Consider the following 15,423-nt stretch of genomic DNA (forward strand, 5'->3'; position numbering starts at 1 on the left):
AGAAATCACCTGTAATAAGCCATGTGCTATTTTTTTCTACACTCATGTAAATTAGAGCATAGTCCTTCTAGTTTGCAGTTTCTAGGAAAGGTTCCTGGCAACTCTTTTGGGAGATAATTGTACTCTCTCAATCTTCTAGCCCTGGGCAGAAGATTAATCTACATTAATCTACATTCTGTCCCTCTAGGTGTGTCAATTACAACCATTTCCTATAAATGGAATTATATAAAATATGGCCTTTTGCAGCTGGCTTCTCTCTTTAGCATCTTTTCAAGGTCCATTCACAATGTAGCAAGTATTGTTGCTTCATTATACTTTTTAAAAGTAACATATAGTGTATTATTTGTTTCAGGGGTACATGTCTGTGATATCATTGAATGATATTTCATTGTATAGAGAAGCCTGTTTTCTTTCTTTACTCATCAGCTGATGGGCATTTGAGTTGGTTCCACTTTTTGGTTACCATGACTCATGTCACTACGAACATCCATGTATACTTGCTAGTTCTCATACAATCTAATATTCATCCTCTCAGTTATTCAAGGTCCACGAGGTCACTCGGGACACTGCAATAATAAAACATTCTTAAAGGGTTGCTCTGTGAGGACTAATAAAGATAAATCATATGAAAGGCATTTTATTTATAGACTAAAAATCACTATGAATATAGAATACATTTTATCTTTCAATACTATTTTTTCATATCATCTCTGCCAGGTACCAAGCAGCAATTCCTTAGACCAATTTTCACTACTCAAAATACATTTAAAAAGTCAAGTTTTTGTTTCATTCTGAGAACACTAGAAAGAAAAAAAAGGAAAGAAGTTTAAAGTCAGAATGGATTACCACCCTTTGTGTTAGCTCTTATTTGCTGAATACTGAATATGCTGAAAGTACTGTGGAGTAATATAAGAAATCAGATTTACTCCCCTGTGCCAGTTTGCAGGTAAAGCATATATATGTAAAAATTCTTTGGAAATAATGATTAACAAACTGAACTATAATATGACTTGATATGGTGAATTTTTTATTTGCCTTTTATATACAAGTATACAATATTTATATATCAATGCATAATATATTAAGTTACATATATATAAATTTATAATATATAAATATATTAAAATAAATTATATAATTCAATTTTGATTGAACTGTATATAGTCATATACATATAATTTTATATTATGTGCATATATAACATATAAGTCATACATGGACATATAAATTATATAATATATAATTCATATATATAATCCATTTTAAACTAATAATTATTAATTATCAAGACAAGTTTTCCAAAAGAGTAAAACTGATAAAGATGTTTTGGTAAATAAAGTATAAGGAGAACGATTTATTTATAAATAAATGGAGTAAAAATGTTTGGCAGTTTTATGAATAATCATCATATGTATAAAAGATAAAAGAGAAGACATGATAATATAGATGGGCAGACTGATGGCTGTATAGATAGAAAGTATATATTATTATATATTTATACTGTAGCATAATAATCAAAGCTCAGCTGTCAACAGACATCAACATTCTGAACAGTTTTTAAATAAACAGAAAAAGTGTTGAACTTTAATATAATTAATAGGTATGGATAAATTAAAATAATTTTCTAGTGAATAAGCTGCTTTTCCCAGAAGTTACAATATAACCACTAACGTGTATTTGACTTTAGGGGAGGTTTACAGATTTTATGATAAGAGAAATGCATTATTGTTAAATAGGTCAATGTTTGAAAATTTAGGACAATCACAATCTTTTCCCCAATTGATTTTTTAGACACTCAGCCACAAGTATACTGAAATCCACTAGAGGGAGCTGACATCACTGTGAAGTTGCATTACCTGATGTCCTACCAGGAAAATAAACCTTTCATCAAAAATGGCTTTAAAGTAAAAGGAAAAAAAAATAAATAAGCACTTATCTTTTGCTTTACTCAGTTCATTCCATGACCTCACCAAGAAAACAAAGTTTAAAAACAGGTAAAACAGGGACAGTTTCATGTATATCACTACACTCATTTTAGAAAATTACTATTTGGTAAATTATTTGGATATTTACAAAAAGAAGTAGTCCAAAAACATGTTTTACAACTAATTAAAATTCTGATAGAAAACAAATACATGTTCTTGTGCTTCTCATAACAAATTTAGGGAAGACATTAAAAAATATTTTGATCTTAATGCCTTAAAATCCAATTTTACTCTATAATTTTCTGTATGTACATATCTACATACAGATGGTGAACCAAAAACTCATGTACTAATGTTTGAAAATGTTCATAAACCTATCTGTCAAAGGAATTTTTGTCTTAGTAATTAAGCTGATGAGTTGGACTATTTTGGACCAGATATTATTAATATTCTAAGAGCAAACTGGTGAGAAACAAAAGAGACAGTTTGGGAAAATTTCACCGGTCAAATGGTACCCATTTGTGTAACTGCTCCACTTCTAGGTTATATTTTACTATTAAATAAGAAAAAGAGGATACTGCATAATGACAGTGATCCAATAGTGAAATGCAGCCCAGGGAATAATTTGCCCTTTGCTGAATTTCAGTTGCTACATGTATGTTACAGCTATAACAATCTTCATATAAACTGGATAGAAGTATTAGGGAGAAGCCTTGCTAAATATCCTTGTACATAAAGCAAAGAGGATTTAACGAAAACCTACTAAGAGGGCTTCAACTGCTCTTTTATTTCCTCTAGTGATCAAAATCTTTGATTGTTAGATTTGCAACCCACCAAGGAGATGTTAATGCTTGTATAAAACACATATTTTATTTGTTTCTCAAAGTCATGAAATTATTATGGGAGGTGAGGGGGAGAAATGAAAATATAACACATATTTTTTCCAACAATAGTATCTCATTCTTTCGTACTACAGAATGTAGGGATGGTGCATTCCTTTGGTAGAAATGACTCTTTCGTGTGAGTATTTTCTCTTTTTCCAACAAATACTGAATTTGGAAAATATCAAGTTAGCCATCTCAAGTATTTTTACTTACTTGTTTGGAGCTCTTTTTCTCTTGCCTGCACATCAGCAAAGACTTGGTTAAAATGATTTGTAAAGGCCACAAAGTCTGCATCCAGGAACATTGGCCCTTGTCCCTTCTCTTTCAGGCCTGTGCTTTGAATTTTTAATCGTTCGATTTGAGGCTGAAGAGCTGACAGCTGGTGGACTTCATCCTGTACCGTAATTTAGAGTATTAAAACAAAGAAAACTTTTATTTTGCATAGATTTCATTTTTGCAAAGAAAGGTGTTAGAAGGCAGGGATGCAAACTTAGCTTATTGCCCTTATCAAAAAAATTTAAATATAGGTTGGCTCTTCATTCAACAAATACCATCATATAGAGCTGTCTTTAAATTTCAAAATCACATCATTTCTAGTATTAACGGGTGTGAATGTGCACTTGAAAAATGCTATGAATGACCTTATATCCTCTCAATCAGTCAGACCCGAATGTTCCTCTGTACCCCTCTTATCTCAAAATACTGTGCCTTTGCTCCAAATTCTAAGCTTGTTTAATGAACAATATTTTTCTTTAAATTCACTTGTGAAGGATATAAAGTATATCTATCTACAAACATGCCTACATTACAAATTTATCTTCATATACTTATATTTCATAGATTACATAAGCTATGTAATACTTATGTAAACATGCACATATTTATTTATATCTGTAATTATCTATCTTTTATATGGTCACATTACTTCTCCTGACTGAACAAGCAATTACCACTGTTTCAGTTAGGGTGGAGTTTGTTCTGCTTTGCTTGTCCTGGTGTAACTATTAATAATACCTCCTTGCACTCTCAAAGAGTACTCTAGTTTGGATGATAAAATCATATGGACCCACTGCTGTGCAGTATAGTAGTTACTAGTCATATGTGGCTACTGAAAACCTAAAATGTGGCCAGTCCAAATTCAGATGTGCTGTCATTATAAAACATACACTGAATTTTGAAGACTTAGTATTAAAATATACAAATATTAACTCATAGTTCTAAATACTGATTGAATCTTGATATGATAATATTTTCAATTTACCATTTTAAATAACATGCATTACTGAAATTCATTTACCTGTTTCTCTTTCCTCTTTTAGTATTGTTTCTAGAACATTTAAAACTACAGATGTGGCTCAAATTCATGGTTTGCATTATATTTCTTTGGAACACTGCTGTTCAAATGAGAATGTTTTCATTCTCTTTTGTTTCCAGTGAAGCTGCGATTCATATGTCTCTGCTACACATATAATTGGAATTCAAACAGAATGTCCAAATGCTCTTTATTTAAGCATTTTTACCATGGCTGCTTACTTAACGATTCACACATAGCCTGCTACCTTCAGAAAAAAGTACTTCAGGATTATTTATCATTTAAAATGAAAAAAAAAAAAAAAGGACAATTGAAATTTTAAAATCAGATAACAAGATAACAAGCCAATTAGGGGAAAATGCAAAGAATTACAGTCATTACGAACTAAATGTAAATCTGAGTTTCCGGGAATCAAAGTGAAAAGAAAAAGAAAAAAAAGAAAAAAAAAAGAACAAGTTAGTTTTTGGATGCATGCATACTGTTTTAGAGAGAGTAAGTTTTGTGTTAGGATTTAGTAAGATAAATATATCCCAAGGTTCTTTCATAGGAGCAGGACTACCTGCTGGGCACTGTCATTTTGTTAACAATTTTAGGAGATAAAAGATAACTTGCAGAGGAATGTTGCTATGTGGTTATAACATAAGGAATGATTCAGGTAGGTTAACCTCTGATAACCAAATTATTTTGGTAGGTGAAAATGAAAGCCATGTATATAAATAGGGGGAAGACCCTATCTCCCATTCTAATATAAAGCCTCTCAGTCAAGAGCTAGAAGGTAGGTGCATATCAACATGTGAAGGATAAGACAAGAGCTAAAGGGTAATACTCCATGTTTTTGATTATAGAATTAAGACATGCACTTTGTACACTAGGCTTACAAATGGTAGCATTGACATCTGCTGTGAAACATTTAAGAACCTGATTTACATTTGGCCAGATGGAGGGCCGTCATTCTTCCTGTTTAGGGGGCTATCGAAGGAACCTGCAGTATAGTAAAGTGTGTTCTGTAAAACAAAGGGGACTTGGAAACTAATAAAACATTTGGGCAAATGTTCAATTCGGACCTTAACGTTCTGAGAGTAAGTCTTAGGAGAGATCATTTTGACTTGAAATATTTAACATTTAAAAGATGTTAGCAATTACTCATTATTTCCACAAAAAGGGCCTTAATGTGGTTAGTTCTCCTGAGTAAGGCATTTTCCCTGAGTCTGTTTATCCTTCAAATTTTGTGTTTATCTGATGGAAAAACTTTTTCATTTTTCTTGGAAAAGAGTCCGTGGATTTCTTCCAATTCCCAAAGAGTTCTCTAACCCCCATAAGAAGAACCAGTTCTGGCAAGCATTATATTTGGAGCTAACACTACTGTCTAATCTTAAAAAAAAATCTCCAAATAACAGAATGCACTGATAAACAAGATAGAATAATTTATTTACCTAGCATTAATCATAGCAAAATAATATGTTAGCTTTTGTGTGAATGAGTCTGAGCTCATCCTGCTAAATATTTTACCCCAGGTGACTCATCAAGTTAATAGCAACCAAAGGTGCAGAGAAAAAGAGTAAGGTGTGATGAAGAAGAATGGAATTATGTCATCAAAATTTGGAATCTTCTGACTGAATGCAGAAAAATGAGATAATTTCACTCAGGATGACTTCCTCAACCTCGAGAGAATATTTAAGATTTGTTAACCACCAATGATCTCCATTTGTTCCTCAGATAAAGACCAAAATACTCCAGGTCCCAAGAGTCCTTGCTTTGTCTCTTATATGCCTGTCTTTTGGACTCTTTTATCTTATTCCCACCCCTCACCCTTTCTGTCCAGTATTCACATTGGCCTTCCTTCAGCTCTTTGGAAGTGGTTGTGTTTAAGCCACCAATTACCCTGTGGTATCTGTCAGGCAGTTGAACCAAGTTAATACACTTAGTATCACTCTCAGCAACACTAGGGATATTGACTATTTATTCTATGGGTGAATGTATTTTTTAGATTTTATGGTTAATTTTTATACCTGAATTTCAACAAACAGGTTAAGGTAAGATCATCAAATTTTGTTACAAGAAATAATGTAGGTGGAGTATTCCATGGATTCATAGGAAAAACAAAAGTCACCAATTCTATTAACAGCAAAATGTGTCTTTAAGTATAGAAATTCCCTTGATTTGCATATTTGCATTAAAAAACTCAATGTCTTTCTGTCCTATATTCTTTATCTAAAAATGTATTTCCTGAGTTTAGTCATTTCCTAGTAAATCTGCAGAACCAATATGAGATAAAAAAAAAAAAAATCTTCCAGTCCTTTAACTGCTTTTCTCTTCAAAGTATCTTTGAATTTCCCATCCCTTCCTGGGATTAATACCACCTCCAAAGCAACCTTGTCACCTCTCCATCTTCAATCTCCCATTATCTAAACCATTCTTTTCAAAGTATGCATATTAACCTCGATTCCCTGCTTCTTAGATTAAACGTAGCCATCTCAGTCTGTCATTGAGGTTCATCCTAGAAACCATTTCGTTTAACCAATTTCTCACTTTCCATGAAAAGCATTCAGCTCATAGTAACCATACAAAAAGTTCAAGTGATCTTCATTATTGTGTAACTCTGGTTTTCTTACATTTGTAAACACACTCTTTTAATCTCTTTCTCAGGTTCCTTGGTGTCAGTTATACCTTGTTTGGCCCTCTGGATGCACTGCCCACTTCTAGAACTCAGGAGAATGACACTTATAAACTAGGGCTCTTTGTATTGTGTCTAATGATTAAGTTTAGCCAATGGGGATCCCTGTCCAGATTCAGGTTTTAGAGGCAGGGAGGAAAGTAAAATAGCATATTGATTTTTCTGGATCCATTCCTGTGATAGCATGTGGGGCTGGTTCTTAAGGCTGTCTTTACAATGGGTGCCCCATTCACTCCTGGGTTTCTGTAACTTCTCTATCTCTAATCCTTTTGGGCCTCAGAAGTTACAGCTCTGATGCAGGGTTACTGTACTATGCCTTATGGTTCCTCTATATTCCAAGCACACTGATAAAATATTTTGGTAAGGAAACCTTCCTCAAATTATCCTAATTTGAGTGAACTGTCAATTTTAAAGATTTTCCTCATATATCCAATTATACAGTACATTGACTGCTTGTGTTTGTGTAGATTCCACTTTTTTAACATATGAATGAGTTTTGTTTTTAGCACATGAGCTGCCATAAAAATGAGCTCCAAATTACTGGCCATTTCTCATAGGATATGTGTAGTTTCCATACTCCCAAACTGCTTCACCATTCTGCAAACAGACAAAATCAATTAGCCATGTGTAAGTACTCTAAATCTACTTTTTTAGGATCCAGTCATCATACATTATCTATTTGAACTCATTTTCTTCACTTACATTTTGACCTTTATTGTGTTTACACCCTTCAAAGGGGTTTTTTTAATTAAATAATTTGCTATTCTTCTGGAAATTGCCAAGAAATTCCTTTTGATCATGATCCAAAAAGGAGGAAAGAATCTTACCTTACACATTTTTAACTGGCTTTTAATTACTGTTGGCTCTGTTGTGGTGGTGGGCTGGGTTTTCAACCAGTTTTCAGCAGTAGTTGTCATCTGCTCCAATTGTTGTAGCTGATTATAGAAAGTGATGATGTTGTTCTGATACTCCAGCCAGTTAAGTCTCTCGCTTAGCAATTGGCAGAACTCTATCCACCGGCTGTTCAGTTGTTCTGAGGCTTGTTTGATGCTGTCAGCATTAACACCCTCTAGAAAGAAGATTTTTAAAATATATCCACTGAAGCCACAGACTGCAAGACATCTGAAAACCCATGTGTCTCAAGTTTAAAAGTACTCATCTCATGAAGGATTTTGAACAAATCATTTACTGATAAAGAAATAGAAGTACCAACAGAATTTTTGATTACTGATTGTAAATTATTAGATGCATCTTATCAAGAGTATGCATGTAATAAAATAATAAATGAGGACACATAAGGTGTACAAGAGTAGAATATATTTAAATCAAAACAAAGAGGGTCAAATCTCTGAAGGGAATTGGAAGATTGATCATGGACCAAAAAATCTTTTGGAGGATTCCAAATAATTGTTAAATATCATGTATGATATTGAAATGTACATTGAAACACTAACCTCTGTGTTTTTAAAACAGTTTGGGAATTAGCTGAAATGTTATTATTTGGATTTTAATAAAAAAAAAAGAAAGGAGTTTTTATCAAAATGCAGTAATTCTCTACTTCTGCTATAGAAAGGCAGTGCAATTTTCCATGGGTCCAAAGAAGTGATGGGCGCCTGGGTGGCTCAGTGGGTTAAAGCCTCTGCCTTTGGCTCGGGTCATGATCCCAGGTCATGGGATCAAGCCCCACATCGGACTCTGCTCAGCAGGGAACCTGCTTCCTCCACTCTCTCTCTCTCTCTCTGCCTGCCTCTCTGCCTATTTGTGATCTCTGTCTGTCAAATAAATAAATAAAATCTTAAAAAAAAAGTTTAAAAAAATAAAAACAAAAGAAGTGAAATAAGCACTAAAAATAACCTTTCTAAAATGAAAAAAATATGTTCATATTACATATCATTTACAAATATGGAAGTTTATCTGATAATTTTAAAATCATTTATAACAAAACTAAAGCAGAAAAAAAATCTATCAAAGGTAAAATGGAAACATAAGCACATCATTATTACTTAGCTTTCTGGAGAATCTACTATGTGTTAGGTGTTTGGTGTCTTTTAATATTATTCAATCTATTTAAGTTTACCATAATGTGCTATGTGATTACTAATGCCACTCCAACTATATATTATCCTATACATACCAAGAAACAGTGACAACATCAGGTAATGTTGTGTGATAAAATACTCTCTATAGTTACTTGGCCAAACTTAGGTGTTCTTACACACACATACACACATGTATGAAATTACATAGTAACTTTCTTAATTATATTATATAAAAATATTAAATTGTATATCCATCTTAAAATACAGCTATAATAGCATTGATAACTTTCTTATATTTTTGAAACATTATTTGAATATTTGAAGGGAGAAATGTTGTTATATAGTTATTCAAATGTGCCATGGACACAAATGATCAGATGTTTAGAGGAAATATTCCCAGCATATGTTAAACTTGAATAAGCACTTAGAAGAAGGAAGACCATGGTGGTCCAATTCCAGTTTGGGCAGGTCAGAGATGCTAAAGTAATTTAAAGGTACTAATGAACGGATACTGCATTGAGTATTGTTTAACATTTCTCTAAATTATAAGGAAATATAAGGGAAATGAGCTCACTGTCCCTGACATAAGTCAATCATATAAAGAGCCACCCTTCTCAAATGAAAAAATAAAACCATAAAGTAATTTTTCATGTGAATAATACATGCTAATCTAATAAGAAAATACAAATAAAACTATAATGAACTACCAATTGGTCCTGTGGTATCTATTAAAATCTAGGGATAGAATTTAATGTATCCTTGTTGATAATTCTCCAAAACTATCAGCTCAATATGTCAGGCCAAAAAGTGTCCAGATGCTAACATCACTGCAAAGGGAATTAAAATAAATGAGAAAAGCAAATTTTGTACAAATCCACTATGAAATCTATAATACTATCTACTTATTAACATACTGATTTTTATAACTAAATAAGGGTGATTAAAATACAATAATAGGTATAAGAAGGATCTCCCTATTGGGATAAAAGGTGAAGGGGAACAGAAAGCTACAGAAATTCACAGTAAGAGCTCTAGTATTAGGCAGAACTGAGTTCAAATTTCATTTCCTTTACTAAATGGGTAAATGAGGCTCAATTATTCGATCCCACTGGATCTCCTTTTTCTCATCCATGAAATGAGGCTAAAATAGAATTGGTCTCATAGGATACCTATGAGGGTTCTGAGTTAACATGTGTGAAGCAGTTACATAAAATCTGATATATGTCAGACAAATAATAAATATCAATGTTACATCAAATAATATGTAGCCAACAAAAAGAAAAGAGAGATCAGAAATTTCAAATCTTGAAATTGGTCAGGGGTGGTCTTTTTAACGACAGAAAGGGGGCATTTATAAAAAAAAAATCAATGATTAATATTTTTAAAGTTAGTGCTAATTTTATAAGATATGGCACTAATATGGGATATAGAAAGTGTGGAGACATTTTTAAAAGAAATCATATCAACCGGTGATAAATTCATGAGTATATTAGCAAAGCTTCAAATATTTGGCCATACATCCATTCTCATTTACAATTAAAATGATAAAGGGCAACTATGCCAAAAATTAAAAACAGAAACTTCCACATGTCACTGGCAAAGATAAGATGTTGACCACAGACAATCAGATATCTTATTATGAAGGATTTACATGTAAATATTGTATTGTTTCATGTGAATATACTTCCTGCTCAACAAGAGGAGGAAGACCTGTCCTTCTAAACTCAAAACCACTCTGAGAAAAAGGTCTTCACTGGCAGGCAGTATCTGATAGAGTTCTCAGCTTAGAATAGGTAAGGAATAAGTTCAGTGTACTTGTGAACTCACGCAACACTAAATCAATAGCTTACTTCATACAAATATGAACATTAGGGTAGCAATACCCAGAGACACAAAAAGCCAAACACAAGGATGCATACAGTCTCTCTTGCTTCAAGTTTGCTTTAAAATACTTGGGGGAAGGATCAAAAGCCCTGGTACATGGCACATTACTACATGTATATCTCTTAAACTAAAATTATAAATGCCAATACTTCAGATTCATGAATTAGCTATCTATTAGGACAAAGTCTCTTAAAACTAGCAGAATAAATAAGGATACTGTTTCCCAAATGAATACTGAAGCAGGAGTAATTTTACTATTTTATGTAACTATTTTATGTGTATTTCATAAAATTACATGTTCCTTAAACCAACTGAAAATTTTAAATTTTATGACCCTTTTTAAGGGTATCTGCAAATTTTAAAGTATCAATTATTTGAGCATCTGTTTTTCTAATTTTTTTGTTAGCTACTTAAGAATACAAACACTAACTCACCAGGCATTATGAACAATACTTATGGAAGCCATTTTGTAGTAGCACATTAGAATCTCAGGGATAAGGGATCATAATCCATTCACATCTCGTATTCTAAACAACCCCTGAAATAGTCTATGAATAAATATATTGCACCCAGAGGAAATGGATCATTACTTCAAGTGCATCCATTAATTTTATTACTTGTGTACAGTGCATAACAGACTGTTAGAATAATTTTAATTGTGCACCACCTTCCATGCAAGTACTTCAGAACTGCCACTTAAAGTGAAGTATTCCTCATTAAGTATATTCATCGTTAGCCATGAAGCCAGAGTAGAATCATGCAAAACCTGTGTTTAGAATGAAAACTCAAAATGAAGTTTTAATAAATAGTCTCCAATTTTTATTGCATATTAGGTGAGGGTCTTTACAAGCCCATATGGCATGAATATAACAGCCTTGAATGTAATAGAAATTTACTAAGTCCATGAAAATAAGGCCTGAGTATTGTAGACTAAATTCTAGAGGTTTCTTCAACCACACTAATTTTTATACAATTGCTTTTTTAAAATAATTTTTTAAATAATAGCTTTTAAAAGTTAATAGGTTTATGTAAAATTTATACCCCTAGTGAATACATAAATTTACTAAAATAGCTTTTTTTTAAGCTTTTTTTTTTTTTTAAAGATTTTGTTTATTTATTTGACAGACAGATCACATGTAGGCAGAGAGGCAGGCAGAGAGAGAGGAGGAAGCAGGCTCCCTGCTGAGCAGAGAGCCCGATGCGGGGCTTGATCCCAGGACCCTGAGATCATGACCTGAGCCGAAGGCAGAGGCTTAACCCACTGAGCCACCCAGGCGCCCCAAAACTTTTTTTTCTATTCTTAAACATCACTGAATTATGAGAGTAAGGGCCAGATTCCTATTCGTATTTGTTTTTGTGATAAATTTTCTCCAACAACAGTGACCACTATGACTTTCTCCTTCTCACTCTCCCCATCTCTCCCTCTCCCTCTCTCTCTCTCTCTCACACACACACATACACACACATGCGCGCACACACACACACACACGCACAAAGTTTTTTCGTTTGGAGACTGGAGTCAAAGAATGATGTGTCTGTCAATTAACATTTATGGCATGTGAACTCTGTGTAGACCATTATCCCCAAGTGTCACATGGAGAAATAAGAGACATAAATACAACTGCCCAGAACTGAGGAAACCGTAAGAGAAGAGGAAATGAGTCCAACTATGGGGAAAGCTACTCATTTACAATGGAGGGGCTGAAATACTGCAAATAGTATTATTTATATGCCCCACTCACATACAGACTAGCTGCAAAATGTCTTTCCATTAAAATATATAATTAGAAGAGTTACTGCCATTAAAAATCCTTCACAGTGATGTGAAGAGAAGATGAAAGGTTTGGCTTTGAGGTGAGCCAAACTGACTATAATCCCTGTCTTTAACAATCTGACAAAATTTGGTTGCCCAAACTCAAAAGGCATCACTCATGTGAAATACTTAATGAGCTATATAAAGCAAAACACTAAAAATGCAGTTACACAATTAATATTATAGATAAGAGGAGTCCTTGTTTGTGTTATCAGTCTGTTCTATTTAATTACAGTCCTTAGCAGACTTACTATAAAGTATCACCTTAAACACTATAATCTAACAATCAAGGGATAATGGTTTTGAGTTATTCTTCTAGTCTAATATACTAATAATTACTAGTTTTATTTAAACATTTCCTTAATGTGATTGTCTTCAGACTCTTAATTAACATACAGGAAACTATAATTAGAAAATGAAAGGGAAGCACAGTTTAATGTAGAAAACATCACTAACACTATTAGATAATTATATTATACCATTGCCTCTGGAAATTGTGGTGAAACAATTTTATAGCCTAAAGAAGGGGAAAATAAACTATGCTTATATATGTTTCCAAATAAATGTTTGATACAACTACTCTTTTGGTAATTTTAATATTAATAAAGGAAAACAGTTTATCTAAACCAGGCTTTTTTTAAAAATACCCGACTGATAAGGAGACTACATATAGATGCAAGAACATTATTTTACAAACAAATTTAAGAATAAAGTCTAGGGGTACCAGGTGGCTCAGTCGATAAGTGTCTGACTTCAGCTCAGGTCATGATCCCGGAATCCTGGGATCAAGCCCTGCATTAGGCTCCCTGCTCACTGGGAAGCCTGCTTCTCCCTCTCCCAATCCCCCTACTCATGTTCCCTCTCTAGCTGTCTCTCTCTCTGTCAAATAAGTAAATAAAATCTTTTTAGAAAAGAATGAAGTCTAAATAGAGAAAAAAAGCAAATGATTAAATACAAAAAAATATTCTAGATTGTCTTAAAATCCCATACTCACACACTGAAAAGCTTTCACTTTAAAGTAAGAAGATCAAATAAAAACAGTCTGACATAAAATCTTAGTAAATTAGGATTCTTTAATGAATAATCAATAGTACCAATATGGTAGTCAGATCATTTACCATACTTTGTTGTAAAATTTTCTAAAATTTTAATTAACCATTTTTGTGTTTAAATGAAAAACTATAAAAACAAACCTTAGAGAAGGTTATGTTGTATTTTTTTTTTTTTTACACTTGGGTTATGTTGTATTTTTAAAAAGAAAAAAGGAAATAAGTGCAGATTGGGAAATTCCCCTTCTCAGCATAACATAGCTATAGGAAACAAAATTACATCACTAGGTACCCAATGTAGTATCCCACTTACTCTCATTAAAATTATAGAAAGCCAACAATTTCTTGAGACTAAAGTTCTTATTCCCATCTTATATAGTAACAATAAGCTTCATAAAAGATATATTTGTGAAAAATTTCTCTAATAAGAATGTCTCTCCACCATCCACCACTCTTATCAAACTATTCCCATACTTATCCAGTCAAATGATGTTGACAGGAATTACAAACTTCTTGTTTGTTAAAAAAAGATACAGTTAAGGAATAGATAAATCAGTTCATTATACCAAAATTCAATTAAAAACTAACAAACATGATTCTTAAACTAACATGCTGTTAGCACTGTAGTCCCTTTATTTAGCCTACTATAATCATGAAGATAACTTACATGCTTACATTAGAACTGGGACATCTACAAGGGAAATGTTTGTGTTAAACTTTAAAGTATGCAAGTAACTGACGCACCTTCTTTTTTGGTTGTAAAAAACGTTCCAAATAAATTAATATGAGTCTTTTACTGATTCTGTGCATATTTTGCAAATATCAACCATTCTACTACAAAACTCACAAAATAATATTAAAGTTGACAATATATTTAATGTTTACTGTACTTTAATATTTTTCAGGTAAGCTTTGCATTTGATAAAGTATAGAGAAATGAAAATCATCTTTAAATTGCTTTAAATTGATCCTAACATCTAGTGAGCCTGCAAAACTGAACACACGTTATGAGAAAGACTGTTTTCAAGACAGAAGAATGATTTTTAACAAAATTCTGGAACATCAAGGCAGAGTCACTTCTACATTGGCATGATGGTAATCTCTGTACTCTTAAGAATTTTAGGTCACTCCTTTTCCTCAGCACCTTTCTTCATTTCCTTTAACAAACTACCTTTGAGACTAATAGGTTTTGTTTTATGTGTTTCTTTCTTTTTAAAAAATTAATATATAATGTATTTTTTGCTTCAGGAGTACAGTCTGTGATTCATCAGTCTTACACAATTCACAGCACTCATCATAGCACAACCCTCCCCAATGTCCATCATCCAGCCACCCCATCTCTCCCCTCCCTCCCAAACAACCTTCATTTTGTTTCCTGAGATTAAGAATCTCAAGATGTGTCTCCTCTCTGGTGTCATCTTGTTTCATTTTTCCTTCCTTTCCCCAAGATCATTCATCTTGTTTCTCAAATTCCTCATATCAGTAAGATCATATAATTTCTTTCTCTAATTGACTTATTTTGCTTAGCATAATAGTCTCTAGTTCCATCCATATCATTGCAAATGGCAAGATTTCATTTTTGATGGCTGCATAATACTCCATTGTGTGTATACACACACACACACACACACACACACACACACACCACCTTCTTTATCCATTCACCTACTGATGGACTTATAGGCTCTTTCCATGGTTTGGCTACTGTGGACATTGCTGCTATAAACATTCCAGTGCACGTGCCCCTTTGGATCACTACATTTGTATCTTTAGGGTAAATACCCAGTAGTGTAATTGCTGGGTCATAGGGTAGCTTCATTTTCAACTTTTTGAGGAACCTCCA

At 32.9% G+C, this 15,423-nt stretch overlaps 1 protein-coding gene across 7 annotated transcripts in view; it reads right to left on the reverse strand.

The window, feature by feature from the left end:
* The window catches only part of DMD (dystrophin), a 2,248,143-nt gene that overhangs the window by 1,392,235 nt on the left and 840,485 nt on the right, over nt 1-15,423 (reverse strand). For all 7 annotated transcript variants that reach the window (XM_059157899.1, XM_059157902.1, XM_059157904.1 and 4 more), the window contains exons 20-21: nt 7,623-7,864; nt 3,023-3,203 (exon numbers count right to left, since the gene is read on the reverse strand). In XM_059157899.1, the coding sequence (XP_059013882.1) occupies nt 3,023-3,203; nt 7,623-7,864 (423 nt within the window). The remainder of the gene's footprint in view (nt 1-3,022; nt 3,204-7,622; nt 7,865-15,423) is intronic.

This window comes from Mustela lutreola, chromosome X (assembly GCF_030435805.1).
Source record: "Mustela lutreola isolate mMusLut2 chromosome X, mMusLut2.pri, whole genome shotgun sequence".
Taxonomy (NCBI): domain Eukaryota; kingdom Metazoa; phylum Chordata; class Mammalia; order Carnivora; family Mustelidae; genus Mustela; species Mustela lutreola.